Raw genomic sequence first — 25,624 nt, 5'->3', positions numbered from 1 at the left:
AAGACAAACAGAAATTTCTCATACAGTGGACTCCCCCTAGTTCGAAGTTCTATTATTCGAATCTTTTTATTATTCGAATCTTTCTGTAATTCGAATCTTTCTGTAATTCGAATCTTTCTGTAATTCGAATCTTTCTGTAATTCGAATCTTTCTATTATTCGAATCTTTTTATTATTCGAATCTTTCTATTATTCGAATCTTTCTGTAATTCAAATCTTTCTATCATTCGAATCTTTTTATTATTCGAACTTTTCTGTAATTCTAATCTTTCTATTATTCGAATCTTTTTATTATTCGAATCTTTCTATTATTCGAACTAAAAACATGGTCTTCTTAGCTAGAGAGTAGTCTAAAATGTTCTTTATAATTTGCATTTTTCTTTAAAGGACACTATGCTGAATATTATACTTAATGGGATAAACTCTCGCGAGACTAAACAAGCGTTTTCGCAAATTTTGTGATTTGTTTTTGAAAAAATATCGTTTTCAAGGCCATTTTTAGTTGATTTTTGGCTCATTTGGGAAATTAAATCCACACGAAATTCTTCAAAATACGGATTCACGAAAAATGAATCTGGAAAAATTTGCCATTATTTTGGTTGGCAAAATTAAATCTCGCGAAAACTAATCCGATTAGACAATAGACATTTTCATGAATTACGTCACGAACATCACTTGCCTCGTTTTGAAATTATTGCCATGGTGATTAACTCCCAGCAGATTTTATTAAAACTACTTTATATTCATAAAAAAATTTAATGTCTCAAGGGGCATGATCACCAAGGAAATTGTTTGAATACGAGGCAAGTGATGTTCGTGACGTAATTTATGAAAAGGTCTACGTATGGGATTACACTTCAACTCAATTTTTTTCAAATATGTTACCTTTGCATTATACCCTTATACCCATTATACCGTTTTATGACGTCAATGTAATGACATCTTTCCATCTTTTTCAAGCAAAAATTTTAACTGCCAGCTTTGCGCCCACTTTTCGCCTACTCAAACAATTAGAATCGGCAGGGCAGAAAGTCGGCCGTCTAAACTAGAGCTTACCTTTACATTATATTCGTGGAGCCATTCAGGTGGATGTGTATCATCTGTCTTCTGTATCTCTGCGTAAAAGGTGTCATGATTGATGACATTCTAAATGAAAAGAAGGAAACAGAAATTACACCAAGTTTAAAATGTTTCAATAGTGTTCAACTGTAAGAGCCTTTAAAATCTGAAAGAAGAAAACAACTATGGAGCTTTAGATAACCATCTGAAAGAAGAAAACAATTATTTCATTTTTTGTAGTACTCAGAGTTTCATATCTCTGGACAATCATCATCTGCTAAATGTGGAAAATTTGGTCCAAAGAAATATGTAGAAATTATAAATATTGCAGATAACAAAATCCGTTTTCACATTTTCCAAAAACCAAACTGGTTTCTACAAGTTTGATTTTCCAACCCAGCGAGTTTTTATACCCCATCCCCCTTTCAATATTATCAAATATTGAAGAACAACAATGAATGGGACCGAATGCGCCACAAAAAAGTTTCTTTAAAACGAATTTTTAGTTCTAAAAAAATTTGAAAGGTCGATTTTCAACATTTTCGAGCACTTTCAGAAAGCATCTTTTTTATTCAATTGAGCATAACTTTTGATCCAAAGAACCGAATTTAATAAATGGCCCATCAAAATTTAAGTTTATCTTTCTTCTTTTTAATGAAATAAACCAGCTGCGCTGGAAGGTCAGCCCAATAAGCTTAAAACGATTAGAAGGAAGTACAATCAAGAAACCTAATTCGTTGTTAAAGTCAAAGAGGTTGAAAAGCTCATTTTGGCTGAAACTTCAAACGAAAAAATGTTTAACACAAAGTTGGATTTGTCCAAAAGTGGACATGGGATAGATGTTGGAATTTCACCTTTGGGGGGTGGGGTACTAGGTTTACGAGGTGATGGGTGTCCGAGCCGAAAGTCGACCCTTTGAGAGACATAATTTTGATGATTTAGGGACCCTTTGAGAGACTAACTTATGAATTTGTACCCCTCTGAGAGACTTTTGAGGCCTGAAAAAAGGTACCCTTATGGTTCGCATCCATTTTGACCAAGTAAACCCCCCCGGGAAATTTCACCTAAATCTGTTCGTTAGAATGTCAACCTGTTCGTTATTCTCTGAGAAAGTATATCCGAGGCGGTCGCTTTAGATGTTCACTGTTCACTGCAGCTTTCGTCACATTTGTCAGATTGATTTAAATGACGTGATGAACTAAGTAGGCCTCTAGTATAATGTGAATGAGTGCATTTTATATTGAGGAAGCTGCGTCGAAAATTCCGTCCAGTTTCGATAACTCAATCAAAAGTTATGATGATTCCAAGTTTCTGTTAATGTTACGCCACACTTTGACGTTCATTTCTCTGCTTTCCTACACACAAAAACTCTCTCGTCTCCAGACAAGAAAGCCTCAAAACCAATCATAAAAAACTTTCTTTTATACTGTCTATTTATTTACAATGCATTAGCTTCTTTCAATTTATTGAATAAACAAAAAAAATTCATTTTTACTACTTTCTTCTTTTATATAGTGTTCTTTTATATAGTGTTCTTTTATTATTCTCATATTATGCGCAAATCGTAATAAATGAAGTGACGTGTTTCTTTTCTCTTCCAATAGAAAATATTTTTCGCGCCAAAGTTTTACCGATAACTTGTTTTCCGAAAATAATCCGAAATCGGATTTAAAAAATAAGTCCAAATGCGCTGCGGATGCTGCTGCTGGAAAAAAAATCGCGGAACCGATTTGAAGGGTCACCGGGGCTGACCAAAAAGAATAGTTCTTTTAAAAATTTCAGACCTCGAGAAAACTTTAAGGAGAGAAACTTTTTTAGAACGTCGAATTATAGTGTATATAGTTCAACACATCTGAATGAACTTAACAAAAATACCCATGTTGCATTGGTAGATGGCCCATCGACATCATAAGTTCTGTAACCAGGGTTCATGTTGTTATACGTGGTCACACTAGGTCCGATGTATGCAATGCTGTAAAAAGTAAAAAATAGTTGAGAGTATGTAGAGAATCTAAAATAAAGATTATTAAATGATATCAATGCATTGGGCTTTTCAAGAAAAAAATTTGAATATGGGAGGGGGTCGAGGATATATCATTTTTTTGAAATTTACCCATCCCACCGGACATTGCACCTTTTGAACCTCCTGGACAGCAGGTCTAACAAGAATCAGTTGACCTCTGGACATGCAAAGTTACAATAAAACAAACCAATGGATTCTCCACTCCATTTTCTTGAGTTACAAAGTTGAAAAAGTCCAAATCACGATCACGTAAGTTTTGACCTCTCATCACGCAATCACGTAATCACGCCTTAAAAAAGTCCCAATCTAGTCATCACAAAAACCGCTTGGGGGCGCTATATGGCTGACGTACTTATTACTAGGAACGACAAATGTGGCCATCATGTATACGTATTTCATAATTTATCAGAAAAATTTTAATAACTTAATGAATAGGTTGAACGAGCCGAGAAAATTAAGGTAGCATAGACCTTTTGTTAGACGCAATGTCATGTTGGATAATCATAATAAGTTACAAAGTTCTAAATATTTGACGCAATTCAATATGAACATATTTAACAACACCCAGGTTTCGAGGCATAAAATGTTAAAAACAAGTTAAGAACATTTTAAGGCTTAGCAAAGTCTAAGACATCCAGTTTATTCTGATTTATCAAGAAATCGCATAAAAATACTCAAAAAATGTGGAAATAAGAATATTTCAAGAACACTTTTAGGTTTAGAACTTTAAACACTTAAAAACATCCAAAGGCTTCAAAAGTTTTGGGAGCTCTTATAAAAAACCGTCTGGTAGTATAAAGAATTTATTGATTCTACTTGTTTGGCACTTCAGTGTCTTCAGAATGGTAAAACAAAGAGAATTCGTCATGGTGAGTGTGACCAAAGAATTGAGCAGCAATGGTGTCATGGAAACGGTCAACAATGCGGTAATAATTGAAGCGGAACCATAACAAAGTACCGCTTGGTGGAATGTGGCCGAGGATGTGAACCTGAAGCAAGAAAGTGTTTTTAAAGTTCAAAATAAACCAAGACGGGGGTACTTGAAAATTTTGCAAAAAAAAGAGACCCTGAATGAAACTGAAATTCCAAAATTTTCCATTTTTTTCTCAAAATATTCCACATTTTCCTGAATTCCCCCAAAAAGGTACCATACGAAGGACGGATTTTTTTGTTTTTTGGTGTTTTGCGACCCTACGTGGGACTCGTGGAGGTGAAAAAAGTACTCTGACTATCGGCACATCCCTGTACCCCTTTTCCTTCAAGTAAACCCCCCCCCCTCCGGGCTTGTACGTAGCTAAGATTGGCCGAGTCTTGACTCAAACATCTTAAAGGCTGCAAAGTATCTGAAATCTCTATTCTTCGCCACGGTATGACGTCAGAACTGAGGTACAACAGAACACTTACTAAAGCATTAATTATGTGTTTTCAGTAAACATAATCTTTTAGTGAGTTAAACCATAGTGTTTATTTTACCCTCGAAATTATTAAATCTTATTGGTTGAAAAAGATGTCACATGACTTTCAGTGGCAATGAATGGCAAGAAAACTTTGATTGTCTAACCTTTTCATTATTTTGTTCGGCTTTATACAGTGTATCAGCCAACCATTGTAATTGACCAGCCGGATCCGTGCTATTGATCCATAACCACCAGTTCCCATCATTACCGTAATTCATGTTCAAAGAGATAACTCGGAAACCTTCTTCCACAAGAACTGTGTAGAATCCCCCTCTATATGAAGAAATCAATTCAAGCATGTTACATTGCGCTGTGCTTACCCAGCTGGCACACAACGTTATTTCAACGTTTATCTAACGTTCACAACGTCCATATAACGTTAAATGAACGTTGAAACAACGTTGTGTGCCAGCTGGGTAATTATCATAATTTCATGCACTGTACTTAAGATGGGTGTCCACTGGGAAAAATAAGTTCGTTGCTACAGGTATTTGCGACGAACTTTTTTTTCTTCAGTGGACACCCAGCTTAAATATCAAAATTTCTATCTATTGACCGTACTTCTTGGCGCTGTAGATTTTTGCTATCTATGAGTTAATTCTTGATATTCATGACGTATTCTTTTATACGGAAATTCACGAAAAACATCAAGCGTTTGCCACCAGTTTCATTGTTTTTAAACATGGCAAACGCCCGGTGTTTATCGGGTATTTCCGTATAAAAGATTACGTCATGAATATCAAGAATAAGTCTCTATTAAGCCTTCTTCAGAATTAAATCATTTGTGTAAATGTGAAAAGGTTATTCTTAGAGTAAAACCTTTGCAGGGACGATAATGTTTGGTTACCAATAATATCCTGTTATAATAGTAAGTCTAGTAAATCGACCAAAGTCGGAGGTAACCCGAAGGCTCCTCTTTTGATAGCTATCTACCCGAAGGTAAAGAAGGGCACCATTCTTTCTCCCTGGATTGCTCCAGTTACCCTTGATCGTTCTCTAAATAGCTGAGCATCAACTAGAAAGGTCTCAAGTACCATTTTGGAAATATTTGATATGACCCGGCTGGCGGTTGAACCCACAACCTTGCGCACCGTAGCCGGATGCTCTACCACTGCACTACAGTCGCTGTTACGTTATTTTTACTGTTATTTTCATCCGTTTTCTTATAAATAAATTACCTTCTGATGGTCTCTTCAGTGTCCTTGGGTAGCCAAGTGGTCCAGTCTTCAGCCAAAGTGTCCAGTAACCATGACAATGATTGTTGTCCAGTGATGTATGGTGGAGGGAAGCTGTAAAATACGAGGTTTATACTTGAGTCTTTAGTTGAGGATAAATTAGATTACAGTATTTACTGTATCTACAATTTTATGCATTGTTCCAATTTCTTCAGAACATTATGGAAATGGATAATCTAGTGCACACCAATTGTATCGCTTGAAGTACTGTGATTGCTAGCCTGCACCACCCTACACACGGGCGTTTTTCATATTTTGAAAAAACTTGCCGTGTGTCGGTTTGTTTTTGTTAGCAAGATTCTGTGTCCCAGTTTTCTGGGACAAAATCTGATAGAAGAATTGGCGTAGGAGTGCTCTTTAAAAAAAGAAAGATACCATTGCATTGATGCGTTAAATGTACTGTCAATACAGTTGAGCTAGATTGAATACTAAAAAACGCTACGCTCAACCGCAGAGACATTCAGAAATCACAATCAGCGTAAAAATGTCTGAGACACGGAATGTTTCCTAAACGTAACAAACCGAATTTTGCGTTATCCTTTCAGCCAGAAAAGAAAAGTTTGGTACAGGCCACGTGATTGCAGGAGAACAATATTTTTTACCCCTGTTAGCATTATTCTTTTGGTGGAATGATTTCAGGAAGTTAATACCTTCCAACGTACCTGTTGACTGGAGCACCTTCATGATTTCCCAATGCAGGGAATACTTTTTTATGAGGAAAATATTGTACTAACAACTTGGTTGCTTGCTTGACTGTGAAGATCTAAAATGAAAATAAAAATAGAGTGTAAGTATGCACACATTAGATGATAGATAGATAGATATGAGCCCTCCGAATGCATTCGGGATATGGGTCCTACCCAAGAAGGAGTAGGAATCACGGCGCTGACAGACATTGTGACTTGACAGACGCGAGCTGCTGAGCCATGGCGTATTACATGACACTCAAACGACACTGGGAGAGCAACACTCACGTGATGCCGAACCTTATGAGTGCCATGGCACGTCACAATGTCTTTCTAATCTACCCACACTCTTGTATCAGAGTAATGGTACCCAATTCCCCATGGCATGGCATGGCATGGGTTGACCCGGGCGAAGGTATATTTACTTGCTAAGTGAATCTTAGAGACACGGTGGATATCGAACTCGAGCCTCCCAAGCGGGAGTCAAGGATGATAACCACTATACCACTACGCCTTATTGCAAACATTAGAACTAATGTTAATGAGTATCTAGTGAATGCTCTGTTGTTTTAGTCTCGATATTTTTTTTATTTTTGGTGTATGAAGTCTACAGATCATGATTACAATTGATTCTATTACCACTAATGTTCATCTCTTGTTTTTAGTCTGGATATTCTATTTAGATCGAGTTTCTAATCTGCTCATTAGAACTGTGCATCCAATAAGCTGGGGGTCTGGGGGTACTTCTATCCCTCGAGTGGGTCCAGAGAAAAGCCCTGGTGGTAATTTAGATGACAAAGCTCCCGAATAATGTTGAATGTATACAAATTAATTATTTTAGCTTGTAAATATCAAAGGTTAAATTTTGCAAGAAAATATTGGATTGAGTTTCTAAAACTCAATCTTGAATAGAGTATTTTGGCCGATATACAGACTTAAAAAGTGCTTCAAAAAATCCCAACTATTCACTTTTTATAGATCTTATCGGAGTTTTTGATTTTTCTAAAAAAAGCGGTGCACTGTGGGATTGGAAACAATCCCACAATGCATCGCTGTTTTAGAAAAATCAAAAACTCCGATAAGGTCTATTGTCCTTACCTGATCTTCCCTGGATTGGTTCCAGACATTATGTGCCGGTACATCTCCTGTCCAATAGATATATTCAGCCTGTAAAAATAAGAGGTCAACTCAATTCTCATTATTATAAAAACTAGTAGTCGTCCCAGTGTACACGTTTTTTTATAAGAAAATCCAATGTTTTTTAATTCTTTGGATGTCCTTAGCCTTTTTGAGTTTTAAGCCTAAAATGTTCTTAGAATGTTCATAATTTTACCATTTTGTGAGTATTTTCGTGCAGTTTCCTAAGAAATAGGGTGTTTTAGAACCCAAGAAGCCTCAAAATGTTCTCAACTTTTTCTTAATAATTTGGCTATCGAAGCCCTATGTTCTTATATAGTTTGTTCTAATAAAAAATGTGTAGTTCGACACGACTCTGAACGATGATAAATAAGTGCTTGCTTCGCTTGCTGTTATTTTTGCGAAATTGAGTGTAATTTTTACTTTGATGACAATTATGTAAACGATTTCTTGTACTTTCCAAGGAAAATAACAATAATATTTTCTTTTATAATGAATGAAACATTAAAAAACATTTTCCTGTATTTTCCAAGGAAAATTAGAGAAAAAACATTTCTTGTATTTGGCAAGAGAAACGACCTAAAGAAAATTCTTTTCAAGAAAAATCGACCAATGTTTGTATTTTCCGAGGAAAAAATTACATATAAGACAATTTTGATGTTTTTCAAAAAAGTTATCTAAAACAATTTTTTTTGACTTTCACCAAATTGGTTTTTCAAGAGTTATATGCCAAAATCAGAAAAAGCAAACATCCTTAAAAATCTGGCAACAAATGAGTGATAGAGACAAAGAAATATTTGGCCAAGAATTTACAGAAGCAATAAAAGTATAATGAAGAAAGATCCTCACATCTTCATGAGCCAGAGCGATGTGGTTGAACAAATTGTTTACAAGTAGTGGATTTGCATCACAGTTTCCAGGGAAACCCCATTTTGGTGCAGCAGTATCATTGGGTCCTATGAAAATGAAATTGAAATAAATAAGATTAGAAGCAGCGCAAAAACCTTTTGATATAATAAACATGTATTTTTGAATGCCCGCAAATTTCAAAAAACAAATTTAGAAGGGCGAAAGGCTAAAAAACGTTATCGGCGATCCAAAAAATATCAGCAATTTGATCGGTTAAAAAGAGTACAATATATCTTGTATTTTACATGTAAAAATATAAATTGACGAAAAGATGTTGTTGCAACGTAGCAGTAGCGTCAATTTACAACTTTTCTGACACAAAAAATGCATTTTTTAGGTCACTGATAAACTAGTTCTCAGATGCAAGCTAGTGTACAATACAGAAATATTTTACTCATTTCAGGATTTTTTCACATATTTGCCTAAAGGCTCGAAAAATATTATGCGAAAAACTCTCGGAACCTCTCGGAACTCGTAAACTATTTCTTGTATTGTACTCACAACTGTCTGATAACTATTACAATAACCATTACAAATCATGATAATTTCTTAAAAAACATCAAGCATGGATTTCAGTCAATACATGTATAAAATGTTTTCCTTAAAAATAGGCTTTTCTAGAGACAAACTGTATACCCCCTGTTGAGAAGGTCTATTCCTCTGTGGCTGGAAATGCTGTAACCCCTTGAAATTCCTCAACAACCTTACAGTTTTTTTCTGGAAAGTTCATACAAGTTGAAGATCCAAGAGAGATCCAAGTCATTCAATTCTTTCAAATAAAACTAATTTCGTACAGATACAAACAAAAAGAACAAACCAGCTTTTCCATTGACTGGTCTACAACACAATGGTTCATTGCAAACAGCATTGCTCCCTTGGAGGTAATCAAAATCTATGTGTGTGTCACTGAAGTGTAAGATCTTCTTTGGATTGACATTGCTTTTCTATGAAAAGAAAAAATAAATGTATGCCAAGAGTTGGATTGATAAAATAAAATGTTATTATTCTAGTTTGAACAGGTTGGACTAGTCTTGAGATTCATACTCTCTATTCAAACTTACACCACAAAGAAAAATCCCATCAGAAGCTACTCAGTGAGAGTATGGTATTTATGACCCAGTTTGAATTTGTTTACATTTGATTTGAATTTTGTGCCAAAAAAGCCGTTGATAAGGTTAGCTAATCAGATTCGCACACTTCCAATCAAAACAATAATATCACGTGATTTCAACAATTGTTTAACAGCCAATAGAATTCTGCGACCAGATTTGGCATCTACAAAAATACCCAGCTACTCTGTTATTTCTATATTATTATTCGCTTTAACTAAATGCTATACTTCGAAACCACACAAACAGAGTAGGCGGGTCTCCCAGCTAAAGTTGGACAGACTTTAATTGATTCAAGTGACTTTCTAAAGTATAATAGTTTACATTGTTAAGAATTAAACACTGCAGTTTTTGGAACTTAAAGTTTCATTCTGTCCGTATGAACAAGCTATGACCCCTCCCCTGCGAAGGCAATCCTTGAAACGTTCATTAAATTCAATAGGTTATGATGAAAGGGACAAAAGTCATGTGTCAAAACAAACAATTACAGTAACAATTAATACCAGCCACATGTTTTTTGTTTTGTTTTGACCTGTGACATTTGTTTAGATTTTGTACCCTGCTGCATTCAATATCTACAAATTTCACAAGTAATTTTGCTCCTCTTTAAAGAAGGACAAACTAACCTGCGTTTTCCAACTGTTGGTAGCTGGTCTCGTTCTTGGTGGTATTGTTATATTCCATGATGGAAAATAATCAACATAGTGTAAACAACTGTCTCCAAATATCCAGCCACATATTTTCTCCGGTTGCAATGCCGCATCCATTAAGACATACCAGAGTTCATCTGCAAACTCTCTTGTTACACTATTACAAACATTATTGTCTTCAATCTTTGCTTTTAAACATATTTTTGTTGCAATGTTTATCAGTTCGCCTTCACCTAGGCCGGTTGAACCGACCCCATGAAGGATTTCAACTAAACCTTTACAAATTGTACATCCTGTTGATGAATGGGCTCCAAGGTTTTGAAAAATCGATTTAAAAGTGTGAAGGTTGTGGTCTTTTTTGATTGGGATTTGCAATGACAGCGATATTAGATTAACAAATATAAACAGTGCCAAGAGAATTTTCATTTCTAAAAGATAAAAAGGAAAAAAACTATACTGTCTGATCAGTATCTTGGTGATGTCCAATGAATTTTATTCATTATATGTGTAGCTCCAAAATAGATATCTTCAGCAGTCAACTAAGCGGAGTAGTCTTTTGCACAGGTTTTTTTTTTTTTTGCAAATTGAAAAACTTAAGTCTCATATTGGTTATTTTCTTTTCTTAGGGGTTTTAGCAAAAGATCAAAATCCTGAAAATGTGGTCAAAATTTATAATGTTATGAGCACTTTACAGAGTTTCAAGTTTGCCTAGTATTTCTGGCTAATTTGATCAAGCAAAGAAGTGATCAGAAAATATAAACAGCTCTTAGGTAAGGTCCTTCAATTGTCAAGGACTATTAAACAAGACTAAACAAATGAGCCTTGCTGACGATTTTTATCACCACAACCTGACAGCGATGATGGTGCAAGAAACACACATGCAGAACACAGGCATGATCAAAATAACATCGTCATCCGGAAAATCTTTACATCTTTACTACTCTGGACATAAGAACAAATCGATAGCAGGAACAGCCATTATTGTAAAACCCGACTCAAGAGTTTCATTCAATCCGATCTCAGAAAGAATATGCACAATGACATTAAAAACCAACACCAACTCTGTTACCAACATCGTCAGTGCTTACGCGCCCACACTCGAATCCACCACCAAAAAACCTGAACTGACCCGTAACTTCTCATCATCATCATCGTTCGGCTGCGGAGCAGGCGACTGCAAGTTTCCTCCATCCATCTTTGTTTTGAGCAGCTCGGGATACGTCGTTTGCCGTCAGAACACCAGTTGGGTCAATTGATTTTAAAATTGAGTCGACGAAAGACATCATTTGGCCTCCAGGTGGTCGTTTGCCGTGTGGTGGAAGGTACAGAGCATAAATGTTGATTGGTTCGTTCTTGTCCATTCGCAGGATGTGGCCAATGAACTTGAGTTGACGCATTCTGACAGTTGACATTAGCGGAGATGATGAGGTGGCTTCGTAGATTTGTTGATTGGAAACTCTATCAAGTCTTTTAATTCCAAGGATAATTCTAAGGCATCTTGTTTGGAATGTGTTGATCTTTGAAGCCATTACTTTGGTGATAACCCATGTTTCACAATTGTAGAGGAGGACGGGTAAACAGGTGGTTTTGAATATTTCAATCTTCAGATGGATTGGAACGGAATCCGAACGCCAGATTTTTTCAAGCTTCCAGAACACAGACCAGCTAAGTCCGTGTCTCCTTTTGAAGTCAGAAAGACTTTTTGCAACCATGGACCCCAAATACCGGAAATCATCAACCCGATTCAGTGCGTTTTGACCAACCATAAGATGTTGGTTGGTGGAGCAATTTAATGTGAGATATTCGGTTTTGTCAGTGTTTATCATCAGTCCGACTGAGGCAGCGGAATCTGTTGTGCTGGAGAGTTGCTTCTGAGCGCGAGAAATACTGGATTCAAGGAGGGCAATATCGTCAGCAAAATCAAGATCGTTAAGGATAATGTCTTGATGTCTTCTGGATCTTCTTGGGTGGGTTACGAACCCTCCTGCAGGATTTTTATTTTGTGCATCTATCATAACAAAATCTAAAACGATTATGAATAGAAAGGGTGCAAGAACATCACCTTGAAGCACCCCGGTTGTGACATCAAACTCCTTAGATATTAGGCCTTCAATAAGGACAGCACTCTTGGAATCGTCATATAGTACTCGTATGGCATCTACAATAGGTTTTGGTATACCATACGATCGTAGAATCTTGAACATGGAATCTCGATTTATCGAATCGAAAGCCTTGCGAAAGTCGATAAAGGTAGCAACAAGTGGGAGCTGTTTAATTGTGCAACCTTCAATAATGCGTCTCAGTATATGGACTTGTTGGGCGCAACTTCTACCGGATCGAAAACCAGCTTGGTTTGGACGAAGTCTACGATCGACGATATCGTATATTCTGTTTAGTAGGAGTTTGTTGTAGACTTTTGCACAGATTGACATAAGTGTTATACCTCTGTAATTATTCATTAAAGATAGGTCTCCCTTTTTAGGGACAGGAATAATTAAATTGGTGATCCATTGTTTAGGAGGAACTTTGTTAACGTAAACTTCGTGGCAAAAATCATGGACAATGGAAGTCATTGCATCGCCTCCGTCAAGAAGAGCTTCTGGAGTGATTCCACAGTCCAGTCCAGGTGATTTGTTTCTTTTTAGAGATTTTATGGCTTTGATAGTTTCATTAAGTGTCGGGGGATCAGTATTTATTGGAAGATCAATTTCAGCAGGCGCGGGATCAGCAGCTGGCGTAGTTGATCTGTTGTTAAGGAGAGCACTAAAGTATTCCTTCCATTCTTTGAGGATTTCCAGTAACTTCTACGAGAAACTATCATCCGTCACCAAAACTTTCAAAGCGAGAGAAGCCCTCATAATAGGAGGTGATTTCAATGCTAAAACCAGAGCGGTACCTAACACCTACCCAAACGAAATAGTTGGTAAATACGCTAAAAGTGACATAAACATTAATGGAGAAAAGCTGATCGAATTCTGTATGGTTTATAACCTCAGAATTACAAATACTTTCTTCAAACACAAACCAATCCACCTTACCACCTGGGAGTCACCTATCCATATAACCAACGTTATGGACTCGAAAACAAATAGTCCCAGAAGAAACCCGTACCGTAACCAAATAGACTACATCCTTGTGAGAAACAACGTCAATACAAGAACCCTAGACTCCAAAGCAACAATCTCCAAAGTCACCAAGTCAGACCACAAACCAGTTATCGCAAAAATAATCGTCAAATGGAAATACCAGCAAAAATCCAAAAATATTGTTTCGAAACGCTTCAATGTAATATACTTTAATAATACAGAAACCATAACCAGTTATAAATACGAGATAATGACAACAATAGCGAACGAAAATGATCAGTCCGCAGATAACCAATCTATGTGGGACAATATCGCAAAAACTTTAAAGCAACCCGCTACCAACACGATAGGCTTCGTTAAAAAATCCAAAAACCCCGTCAACTTTGAAGTTCAAGAACTTTCGATACTTCAACGAAATATTCAACACCGAATACAATCATTTAACACCAAACAAGCCAAAACTTTCCTCAAGCAATTTCGCAATCGCATACTAGCTGAAATACACACCATCATGAATCTAGAAGAAAACGAAAAAGTGAACAGAACTACCCGTGAACTTGAATACTTCCATGATAACAACAAGATGTATCAAGCTGTCAAGAAAATCAAAAACCTAAAACCACCTGAAAAGCTTCTTATCAGTTCTTATCAAAGGAGAAAACGGACTAACAGCAGACCCAAAAGAACAAAGTGAAATAATAGCTACATACTTCAAAGGAATTTTCTTCAAAAATAAAGAACAACCAACAATCGTACCACCAGCACCTATGCTAGCACCGTTCACATCAGTCGAAATCAACAAAGCTGTTAAGAAAATGAAACAAAACAAAAGCCCAGGATGTGATGAAATATCAAAAGATCAACGCATAAAGTGGAGCAAACGTATCAAAAGTAGAAGACTGAAGTGGCTTGGAACTGTATTACGAGCAAATAATTCAACACCTATGAAAAAAGCACTCGAATATGCCAACACTAAGTACCAAAGACCGCGAGGGAAACCAACTACAACTTGGCTCAGTGTTGTCAAAAATGATCTTAAAACATTAAATATTGAATGGGACGACGCAATAGAAATTGCAAAAAACACTAAGGAGTGGAACATTATCATAAATCGTTGATAGTTATACAACTTTTCGATAGTTATCGACAAAGCTGATAATGCTTCAATTCCTTTCCTCGGGAGATATTTTATTATATATTTTTATTCTTTGTACCTACCGGTAATGTAATTGTTTTTTACGGAAAGACCGAATTGAATTGAATTAGGTAAGGCTTCTGATTGGCTAAGCCAGTTATGTGGTTAAAAAACAACAAGAAATTTGCAAACAGGATAAATTCCGAATTATTTGATCATCACATAAAACAGGGAGAAGATGGGAAGAATAGAAAGAATTCTGATTCAAAAGTTTTTTTCAAGATTTAAAAGATTCAGAAGAGCTTTCTGACTTGAAGAAGAATCATAGTTGCCAATGTTTGAGGACATATGCGTCCTGAAAATTTGTATCTCTGCATAAATGGATAATAATTCTACTTAAAATGCATTTTTTCCTTTAAATTCTCAACTTTTTCAAACAAACAATATTTCGAAAAGAGAAATACTTTTATTTCTCAAATCTGAAAATACAATTTTTTTTGCTGGTGGGAGTATCAGAGATAGAGTAGTTAGGAACATAAGAATTGTAAAGAATAGTCTTTCATTTTGACAGATAAACAGTAACAGATTGGAGAACCGAAGTTCCATAATTTTGTCTAGATTTTTGCCACCCCGTCCGAAAAAAGGGCCGATTCCGCTCCTCCACCAACCATGAAACCCCCCCTGAGTATAAACCCAAAATTATTGTGCTAATTGTGCAAAAAACCAAACAGAGAAAAGAGGTAAGACTAGTGTACGATAATGGAGTCATAGTTATGTTACTGTACATATATTTATCTTATTGTTTAGATCAATACATTCGTTATACCATAGAGGTATAAAGAAAGACAGGAGATGAATTTGTCGGTAATTGGTCGTTAAAGTCTTTTGATTTCTTTTATGTAATAAATCAAAAGAAATTCTAGGCTCGCCCGACGAAATACGACTTTTTAGTAGAACTCAAGTCTGTTCTGAACATTCTCACTATCAGCATCGAAGATTTCTAGCCTTCTAATATACGAGAATAAAATAAAATTTAGCTCCACGAAATAAGTTTGCGTTCAATTTTGGCATCCATTAAATTTTGTATTGAAAAGATATTTTCTCTAGCCAGAAAATAAAAAGTTCTTTATAAGCACACACAATTTCAGACCCAATTTGTAGATAAAAAGTCGCTGGAGAATTTTTGAGGAAAGTATTTTAAGCAATAGGGTTCACCTTGAAGAAAATGTTGATCGAAAAATCTTGTCATTTGATGAAGTTTACAGGCCCTTTTTTAGTCCAAATATTTTCTTACACCAATGTCAGAAACAATGAATTTCGTCTCATCTTATTTCCAACACTTAAGTTAGCCAATAAGATTTCACCTATCAACAAAAGAGCTCATTAAAAATGCACGATATATGAGATTATGAGCATGCATACCTCGTAATTTTTTTAATCGTAGGGCGAGCATGGTTACAATAGCATACTTCTCCTGTTTCTTTATACCTCCATGGTTATACTAAATAGAAATTAACTGAATGATACTTTTATCCATGTATTGATTCTTATCACTGCATCATGACTGTTTTGAATTGCCCAATCGAAATATATTGCTCATGTTATTCGTATGTGTATTGATAGAAATGTTAAACGTCTCACGTTCAATGATGATAAATATACTCGAAAAGGTCGACCAGTCAAGTCACTTTTGGAATGCGTTATGGTTAATGAAAATGTGAGTGTTGATGGTTTTTGCAACCTTGCATTGCAAAGAAAGAAATGATACGATGATATGATAGTTTTTCTTTTTGTAGTGGTGAAGCTGGCCTATCCAGGTTCAATTTATTATTTGAAGAATTCGGTGTGGGTTTGGAACCGACGTCAAACGACACTGGTACAGGCCCACACCCTATTCAACCTAGCAATAGGGAATAGTAAAATTTTATATATATATAATCCCTGGTTGTGGGTTCGCCACTGATGATGTCGATGTAGTTGGGGCTGCAGCAATCTTGAACGCTCACACATACACACATGGCAGTACCACAACCAGCAGCTCCTCCCGTAAGAGGCCCGAAACTTTACCGTCCAAAGCTACAGCTCAACTGCACCAATGAAGACTGGAACGCTTTTCAACGTCGTTGGGAGACTTACCGTACAGGATTTGGAATTCGGGATGATAACGCCGCAGGGCAATTATTAGAATGTACAACTGAACAGTTGGGAAACATATTGCACCGTGCGGAACCTGCTTTCACTACCAAACCTATAGCCGAGGCTTTACAAGTGTTGAAATCCGTTGCTGTGGTACCAGTTGCACTCGGGGTCCTTCGCTCGGAACTAAGTATTATGCGACAAGACCCTGATGAGCCATTTCGAACATTTGCGGCTAAAGTGCAAGGAAAAGCTGAAGTGTGTGAATTTACTGTTAACTTTAACGTTAATTGTGGAAATTGTAATAACGCTGTGGCAGGTGAAGTGTATTATACTGATGAGATGATTCCAGACGTCCTGCTTAACGGCATTGCTGATAGTGATATTCGTCGTGAGGCGTTAAGCTCTGAGGACATTCAGGTGAAATCAATTGCTCAAGTCATTGCATTTATCGAGAGCAGAGAGATTGCACGTAATGCTAATTCAAATTCACCTTCCTTATCTGCATTGTCATCTTACCGCCGTTCAAACCGTCAATCCTTTGGACGTAGCCAATCCCCATCTCGTGCAGATCGTTCAAAGACTGCCAAGTGCCCAGATTGCGGTAATACTTTCAACGTTTACACCAAAAAGTCGAAAAGGTGGAACCGAAATCCCCACAAGAAATGTGAGTCGTGCTGGAAGAAATCAAGAGCCAGTGATCATGCTGAGACCGGTGCTATAGCCTCCGACAGTGACCCAGTTGGTCAAATATCAACCGTTCGATCGATTCCGCTTGGTCATCATATCTTCAACAAGGGAGAGTGGAGACGCTCCAACATCAAGGAACACCCTCGCATTCAACTTGAACTTTCATCAAAAAACGCTTCTACATCAGTTACTGCGGTGGCAGACTCTGGTGCCCAATCAAATCTTTGGTCGCTTAGCCAATTCTTGAATGCTGGCTTTACAAAGGCTGACTTGTCGCCAGTTTCCTTGTCATTGAGTGCTGCCAACAAGTCACCAATTAAAATCGAGGGAGCCTTCTTTGCAAAGTTGACAAGAAGATCTCCCAATGGGAAAAAGGTTTCGTGTCAATCGATGATTTATGTTAGGAAGGATGTGAAGTCTTTGTACCTTTCTTATCACACTATGTTAGATTTGGGAATTCTCAATAGACATTTTCCACAAATCGGTATGTTCCAAGATATAGAGCTAAGCTCAACCCAGAACATTGACACTTCTGTGAGTTCTGGTATGATTTGCTGCGCCACCAAAGATGACGGTGGCATTTGTGATTGTCCTAAACACACCAGTTCCTGATAAGCCAGACGAGTTTCCCTTTCCGTGCACACCTGAGAACAATAGCAAAATGAAAGCTTGGCTCTTAGATCGTTACAAGAGCTCGACTTTCAACATGGTGCCCGCATCAGCTTCTTCCTTCAATGACAGGACCTCCAGTTGAGATTCATATCAAGGACGATGTCAAACGGATCGCATGTCACAAGGCTACTCCGATACCCCTGCACTGGCAAAAGACTGTTGAATCTGATTTGCATCGTGACGAAGCTTTGGGCGTGGTTGAACGTGTTCCCATCGGAGAACCTGTCGATTGGTGTCACCGAATGGTCGTTACTCGAAAACCAGATGGTAACCCAAGACGCACTGTCAACCTCTCGCCACTAAACAAGTTCTGCAAACGTGAAACCCACAATTCAGAAGCCCCATTCCACGTTGCTCGACGGGTACCCAGAAACACTTGGAAAACCGTGACAGATGCCTGGAACGGCTTCCACAGCGTACCTCTCCGTGAAGCCGACCGCCATCTTACCACCTTCATCACACCCTTTGGTCGGTGGCGCTACAAACGTCTCCCACAGGGATTCCTCTCCTCCGGTGACGGGTACAATCGAAGGTTGGACACTATCCTCGCTGAATTCGAACAGAGAGAAAGAGTTGTTGATGATACCTTGTTCCATGACGAAAGCCTTGAGGAGCACTGGAAAAGAACAATCGATATCCTCTCTCTTCTGGGAGAGGCTGGTGTTGTCCTAAACCCTGAAAAGTTCCAATTTGCCAAGAGAGCAGTTGACTTCGCTGGTTTCCGTATTTCAGAGGACCGCATAGAGCCCCTCCCAAAGTATTTTGATTCGATTAAAAACTTTCCGACTCCGACCTCGACAACCGATGTGAGAAGCTGGTTTGGTCTCGTTAATCAAGTGGCAAATTACGCTCAACTAAGAAAACATCTTGAGCCCTTTCGACGGTTGTTGTCTCCCAGATTTCAGTTTTGGTGGACCCCAGAACTTGATGCTGCATTTGAACTTTCAAAACAATGCATTATTGACGATATTAAATATTTTACAATGGGGTGTAATGATTTAAAACCGTCGCCACAGATCATGAACCCTTGACTAAGATATTTTCCGACAAGACGAGTCTCGATGAAATCACAAACACCAGATTGCTACGTCTTAAGCGTCGTACCCTGCCATGGTATTGTCCATCTACCAGGCAAAACTAATCTAGCTGCCAACGCCACATCGCGCAAACCCTCTGGAAACGCACATGATCAAGTCGAGGAAGACCGTGTTGAAGCATTCATTGCAGCTGCAATTCGTCGTGACACAGAGTCGGTTATATCCTTGACCTGGGACCGAATCGCCAACGCAACTTCACAGGATCCTGGGATGAGTGCCCTAGTAGACGCAATCTTGTGTGGTTTTCCAGAAGAAAGTCGCTCAAACAAGACAGTAGCCTCCTACTGGAGATACCGGCATAGCTTATACCTAACTGACGGTGTAGTAGTTTTCGATGACCGTGCTGTTATCCCACCATCTCTTCGCCCGGCTACCCTTGCAGTTCTCCATTCAGCAAATCAGGGAGTATCGACAATGGGTGCCCATGCTAGGAACAATCATCTTTTGGCCTGGTATCCCAGAGGACATTGAACGTGTGCGACGACCCTGTCAAGACTGCAACAAAAACGCTACGTCTAACCCGCCACTTCCAGCAATTGTCTCTAACCCACCATCAACTCCGTTTGAGATGATTCATGCCGATTACTTTGACTCTGCAGCCCAACACTACCTGGTCGTCGGTGATAGACTGTCAGGATGGTCAGACGTATTCAAAGCTCCGCACGGCTCTCCTCAATCTGGATCAGAGGGCCTCATCGCATGCTTATGTAACTATTTTTCCCGATTTGGCGTGCCAACTGAAATCTCGAGTGACAGTGGTCCTGAATTCATATCCAATGCTACAGAGACCTTCTTGAAGAAATGGGGCGTCAACCATCGCATCTCCTCGGCCTACAATCCTCAGTCGAACGGACGCGCTGAGGTTGCTGTAAAATCTGCTAAACGTCTGCCACGATCAAACACTGGACCAGATGGCAGCCTTGATACTGATCGCTTCCACCGTTCCATGATGCAACTTCGCAACACCCCTGATCGTGATTGTGAGTTATCTCCAGCCCAAATCGTATTCGGAAGACCTATCAGAGATGCATTTGCCTTCGCCAGTCGCCTGGACAAGTTTACCAACCCTAATGTCCGACCCTTGTAGCGAGACGCATGGGCCAAGAAAGAAGAGGCACTTCGGGAACGCTTCCACCACTTCGCAGGGAAGAGGAACGAGCATGCACACGCACTACCGAATTTGACTCTTGGACACCGCTGCTTTATTCAAAACCAAAGCGGTAACCATCCAAAACGTTGGGATTGATCAGGAAATGTTGTTGAGACACATGGCAATGACAGTTACTCTTTGAAGGTGGATGGTACTGGAAGAGTGACACGCTGTAACAGACGCCATCTACGGCAATTCCTTCCAGCATCCACAGACATCACCAGTAAGAACTTCGTCCACTTGCAACCTTCGCAGCGACCTCATCCTATGGCTCTGCCGCTCGTCAATCAATCAGCTCATACGCAGACAACCTCCCGTACAGTCACCATGGTGGTACCTCCTTCTCTACCAGACGCGTCAAGCTCGGACCCTTGTGAAATACCAACCCCTCCGACCCCACTATTGGTCGAACCGTCGTCAACATCAACTCAGGTGATGACACCTCTGGCCACACTAGACGTCCCTACCCGTCCCACTCGATTTAAACGACCCCCTCCCAGATATGAACCGGAATGAGGACATTGGACTTGATTTACTAGTATTTTTTTCTTTACAATATTTTACTCATGAACCTTATAGAGGACATTTGATGTACACATTCACAGACTGTTATTTACCTGATCCCGGACAGACAGTTGATTATGAGTTCAGTGACTTTTATTTACGCCATGAACTGGAGGGGGATGTATGATAATGGAGTCATAGTTATGTTACTGTACATATATTTATCTTATCGTTTAGATCAATACATTCGTTATACTAAATAGAAATTAACTGAATGATACTTTTATCCAACTAGCCTAGTTTCTAATCCCATAGCTGTCAACTCTCCTGCATGCCAACGTTTTCTCCCGCTGGAAAAAAACTCAGTCAAATCTCCCGCACTTTCAGGATTTTCTCCCGCATCTCCTGCATTTCCAAAAATTTTCTGATTTCCTGAAAAAATATTCAGATTTTGTAAATACGACATGGTAAAATTTCCTGAATTTGGAAAATTGGGACGAAAAATTCCTGATTTCCCTGTTTTCTCAAAAAAAATTTCTGATAAAATCGGACTTCGCAGGGAAGTTCCCTGGATTTCCTGATCTTTCCATTCGGAAAAATTGGATTACCGGGGAGAATTTTTCCGACTTGAAGCTCTCCCGCATTTTTCCGAGGCGAAGTTGACAGCTATGTAATCCTGATATATAGGAGTTTAAGTTTAGACTGTCAGGCGATAGGCAGTTAGGCGGTGGGCGTTCTCTAATTCACCAATCAGTGTCCGGTCATTACCAGACGATCTCAATCGAACGGAATCGACGATCGAACCAGTCGAACCAAATCGAACGCAATCGACCGATTGAAATTCGATTGTCGAACGCAATCGAATCTCAATCGAATATTACGGCAATTTTCAGATTCGATTGATATTCAATTGCGTTCGATTGATGTTCGATTGCGTTCGATCGTCGATTCATTGACCCCCGGATTGTTCATTGCATAATTTCTACGGGAAATCGAAAGTAATTTCATTCGGCATGTGATGTTTGAGAGCTTGGATGTTGGGAAGCTGCAAGAATAAAGCCAGACGATCTCAATCGAGCGGAATCGACGATCGAACCAGTCGAACAACAATCGAACCAATCGAATATTACCCAGAATTTTGACGTTCGATTGAGATTCGATTGCGTTCGACAATCGAATTTCAATCGGTCAATTGCGTTCGATTTGGTTCAATTGGTTCGATCGTCGATTCCGTTCGATTGAGATCGTCTGGTCATTTTGAATGTTTAAAAACAAAAAAGTTAAAAAGGGAGCGCGCTATCAGTGCCAGTCTGGAAATTGCGGCTTGTGCGCCGGATATCTCCGGCGTAGATTTGAGATTTGTGATTTGCTGCCTTTAGCTTTTTCCAGTTAAGTTGGCGCAGCTCAGGCGTAACATTTCCCTTCTTTCCAGACTGGTATAAGTGAAAGTTATCGTGACATGTTATAGCTATGACAGAAAAAAATATGGTTGATAAACTTGGTGGACAGTATAGACCTAACTCTTCATACAAAAATTACGGGAAACGCATGTTTGGACTTTGTACCCTATGCTGCACTCAAGCACTTAAGCCAAAGTCCCGCAAAGGCGGGACAAAAATCAGTTTTTTGAAGTTTGCAAAAAAACGCCACATAGAAGATCTTTCAAATTCAGTATGTGAATAGAGCAGTAAAAAATACAACTTTTCTATTTTTCCTTTTTTTTGCAAAAGTTCTAGGAATGAAAATAAAGAGATAATGATGATTGAATACTATCCATTGATGTCCCGCGGCACTATCGTAAAGCTAGAATCGCTTCGCGTACTCTTCGCTTGAGAAAATGATTGACAGATTGAAGTTTTCACCCGCGCAGGAGTTCGCGGAGCGGTCTCGGCTCAATCCTCGGACCGCGCTAAAAATGGTAGACTGAGCTGTGATAGATCATTTCGATGGAAGTTGTTGGAATGTTTACAAGGCTCTTGACAGAAAATCATTTGTTTTATTGTCAATGATGACAGTGCGGTTATTAATTTTGTTAGATCTGACAAATTGATGTTTGTAAGTGCACTTTATAGTTTTGATTCCCATTGAAGAATCATATTCTGGTTTTCATGTTATTAGATGCTGTTTTAGAGCTTTAGGTCTACACTGGTGGACAGTGGAGTTATCAAAACAAATTTGTTGTCAAAGAGGGTACAGGCCAAATATCAAACAGTCCCATGTTTCGACAAATCGTCCCAAGTTAGAGCAGTTGACGGTATTATAATCATAGGCACAAAAAACTTTTGTTGAAACTCTCACTCACTACCTGACTACTGACCACTCTTGTTGCTTGTCTTTACATAATGCCTACACTACTACATAGTTCTATTGGACTAAAAATAATGGTCTGATTTAAAAATATGATGTCATCCAATACTGACTCACCACAAATTGCCTAACAACTGATGACTGCAGGAGATATCACCAAGATACTCCACCTAAAAAATTGGTCACGGGATTTTACCACTACTCCTCTACCATTTATTTCAGTGTCTCCAACAATGAACAAATATTGCGTGAATTGCGAAAAACCATTGCGTGAATGCGTGAATTTGGGAAAAAATTTGCGTCGTGATTGCGTGACTTGAAGGTCCGCTGGGGACCTCATGCATTGAGTTGAAGCCTGAAGGGATAGAGGCTTTTATCTGGTAAAACTTTCTCAAGCAAGAAAAAGTGAAGATTATGCTAATAATAACTTTAAAGGCCAGCGTAAATGCATTTAACATGTCAAATTCTATGGTTGGTGGATGAAAGTCACGTGCAAAAATTTGAAAAGTTGCACAAAAAAGTCATTTACGCAAAAAAAAGTCCAACTTTTTCAACATAATTACGCAAATGCATCCAACATGAAAAGGGACGTCAATCTCAGTAAAGATGTTGGATGAAAAGTTTAACTAGGATCAAACTTCCATCCAATATACATGATATCCAACATTTTTCTTAAAAATTTACAATTTTATGACTTGCGTAAATAAATGAACCCAACATTTTATTCAACAATGATGTGGGATGCATTTCCACAGGCCTTACGACAAAACACCCTTTAAGAAAAAAGCCCAAAGACGAAGATAATTTACAAACGGTTTTTTTGCCGAAAAGAGTTTTAACTTTTAAGCTTGCCAATCTTTCTTTTTTTCCAGCGTTTCATCGAAACTCTCCCGCCGATTTTTTTTCGTATACCGCCATAACGGCCTGTAAACTCCGCGTATGTTTATTTTCCTATCCCTGTATAACAGAGAATAACATCATCTAGAAAAAGTGAAGCCTTTAAAAATTTGCGCTGCTTTGAATGACAGATTGAGCTAGAGCTTTTCCACGGAATTGGACATGAATATAATAGCGGCGACTATTCCTACGCGCGAGTGCAATTTTGGACTTCACTAACTTCATAAATTTGAACCTTTTAATTCGAGAATAAAACATAGATATAATATAAAGATATACCTGATGTTGTTGATAAATTTTGATGCGCCAAAGGAACTGCTGCCAAAAACCACTTGTTAAGCGACCGATTCCTCGTCGAGTCCGCTAATCTGTAATCAGTCAAATAGTGTGGTCTTTCAGAACTGCAGATCTCCGCTCTAGCGCAGTAAAGTTTGTATGCTTGATCTTAAATCTAAAATTGTATATGTTACACACTATACAAAATATTTTTCTTTCCCGAAAATATTTGGATGTTCTTATAAACTCAGTGTGGGTTAAATGCATGTACATTCATAGCGATTACACAGTATAAACATCAAACGATTTTTTAGCATCCTTAAAATATTTTCTTATACATAAGTACAAAGGTTTTAGAAGGAGCAGTGTGCAAAAAAAATATTTTTTTTGCAATAAAAGAGAGACACACAAGAAGTAGTATCATGACAAGCTCACGTGATTTTATGTTTTATTTACGTAATAACAAGATGAATTAAATTTTTGCTCAAGCTATTTAAATGATCTCAAAGGTTTGATTGATTACTCGGAAGGCTAGCAATCCGTGACTACAATCATACGATCCTTACTCAGCAATTTTTTTCCACTCAATTTTAGGTGGAAAAACTGAAGAAAAAAAGCCGACATCTTGAGAACTCTGATTGAAACACAGCCCAGAAGATGCTATCGTCCGTTTAAAGGTCAGTAAACGCGGGAAAGAGTTAGGGCGTCAAGGCGGTTTACGGGAAAAAAGTGGCGGTAGAGTTTTGGAACAAAACACTGTAAACATCTCCGTCACTGCTTACTCCACCCGAATTTATCACGCCTCTCCTGAACTATTCCCTTTTTTAGTGATCTTGTGTAGACGATAGGATCTTGTGTAGACGATAGGATCTTGTGTAGACGATTAGATAGGATAGGATCGTCTAATGTTAGCCTAGACGTCATTTTTACTTGGAACTTTTTTGATGTGGTGATGGCGTGGTCCTTGATCTCAAAAAGCATACTATGTGATTGAAAACAGAATTTCCTTGATGTGAAGGCGTGATCAAGGAATCCGCCTTGGGCGGGGGCGGGACTGGTTGCTCATGTAAGCATTCAGATTGTGCACATAATATCTCCAATATTAATAGAAAAGAGCCTTAAAAGCAAGTGTGAGATTAATTTACCCGCCTCTCATCACACCTCCAAAGCCAAAGCTAGCATAACATAAGAAATTTCTGTTCTCTGTTTGCGGAGTATATATGGATCAGAATTCCATGATAGTGTATCGATTTCTATCTACAGTAAATTTTCTCATGTTCGAAACTAAATGATTCAGATTTTACTGTTTTTCGAACTAGAACATCGGCCTAGTCACTCAGCTGAAAGTCTCCGTCAGGCGATATAAATCATTAAGGACCCTCAAATATCGAACTACAGAGAGAGAAAAGA

General features: G+C 38.3%; 2 protein-coding genes across 2 annotated transcripts; one reads left to right on the top strand and one right to left on the bottom strand.

The window, feature by feature from the left end:
* Positions 1 to 981: 981 nt before the first annotated feature.
* On the bottom strand, positions 982 to 24,411 carry LOC136819626 (sphingomyelin phosphodiesterase-like). Its single transcript, XM_067075867.1, has 11 exons — positions 24,218 to 24,411; positions 10,241 to 10,692; positions 9,323 to 9,449; positions 8,446 to 8,552; positions 7,558 to 7,626; positions 6,436 to 6,536; positions 5,717 to 5,827; positions 4,643 to 4,811; positions 3,898 to 4,070; positions 2,934 to 3,030; positions 982 to 1,145 (listed from the first exon to the last, which is right to left on the bottom strand). Exons 2-11 carry the CDS (start codon positions 10,688 to 10,690, stop codon positions 1,002 to 1,004), a joined length of 1,548 nt encoding a protein of 515 aa, XP_066931968.1. The 5' UTR covers positions 10,691 to 10,692; positions 24,218 to 24,411; the 3' UTR covers positions 982 to 1,001.
* On the top strand, positions 12,827 to 14,044 carry LOC136819545 (uncharacterized). The gene has a single exon (XM_067075780.1). It carries the CDS (start codon positions 12,827 to 12,829, stop codon positions 14,042 to 14,044), a length of 1,218 nt encoding a protein of 405 aa, XP_066931881.1.
* Positions 24,412 to 25,624: the final 1,213 nt, after the last annotated feature.

This window comes from Clytia hemisphaerica, unplaced genomic scaffold (assembly GCF_902728285.1).
Source record: "Clytia hemisphaerica strain Z4C2 unplaced genomic scaffold, Clytia hemisphaerica genome assembly, whole genome shotgun sequence".
NCBI lineage: Eukaryota > Metazoa > Cnidaria > Hydrozoa > Leptothecata > Clytiidae > Clytia > Clytia hemisphaerica.
Note: the sequence above shows the minus strand (reverse complement) of the source record. Positions and strands in the feature narration are given on the sequence as shown.

What these genes read in the sequence shown, in the direction of transcription:
- LOC136819626 (XM_067075867.1), bottom strand. Translation starts at nt 10,690, where the DNA reads ATGAAAATTCTCTTGGCACTGTTTATATTTGTTAATCTAATATCGCTG. An exon ending in ACTGAAGAGACCATCAGAAG is followed by an intron (nt 4,812 to 5,716) that starts GTAATTTATTTA and finishes TTCTTCATATAG; the next exon opens with AGGGGGATTCTACACAGTTC. An exon ending in CATCTACCAATGCAACATGG is followed by an intron (nt 1,146 to 2,933) that starts GTATTTTTGTTA and finishes CTTTTCATTTAG; the next exon opens with AATGTCATCAATCATGACAC.
- LOC136819545 (XM_067075780.1), top strand. Translation starts at nt 12,827, where the DNA reads ATGGAAGTCATTGCATCGCCTCCGTCAAGAAGAGCTTCTGGAGTGATT.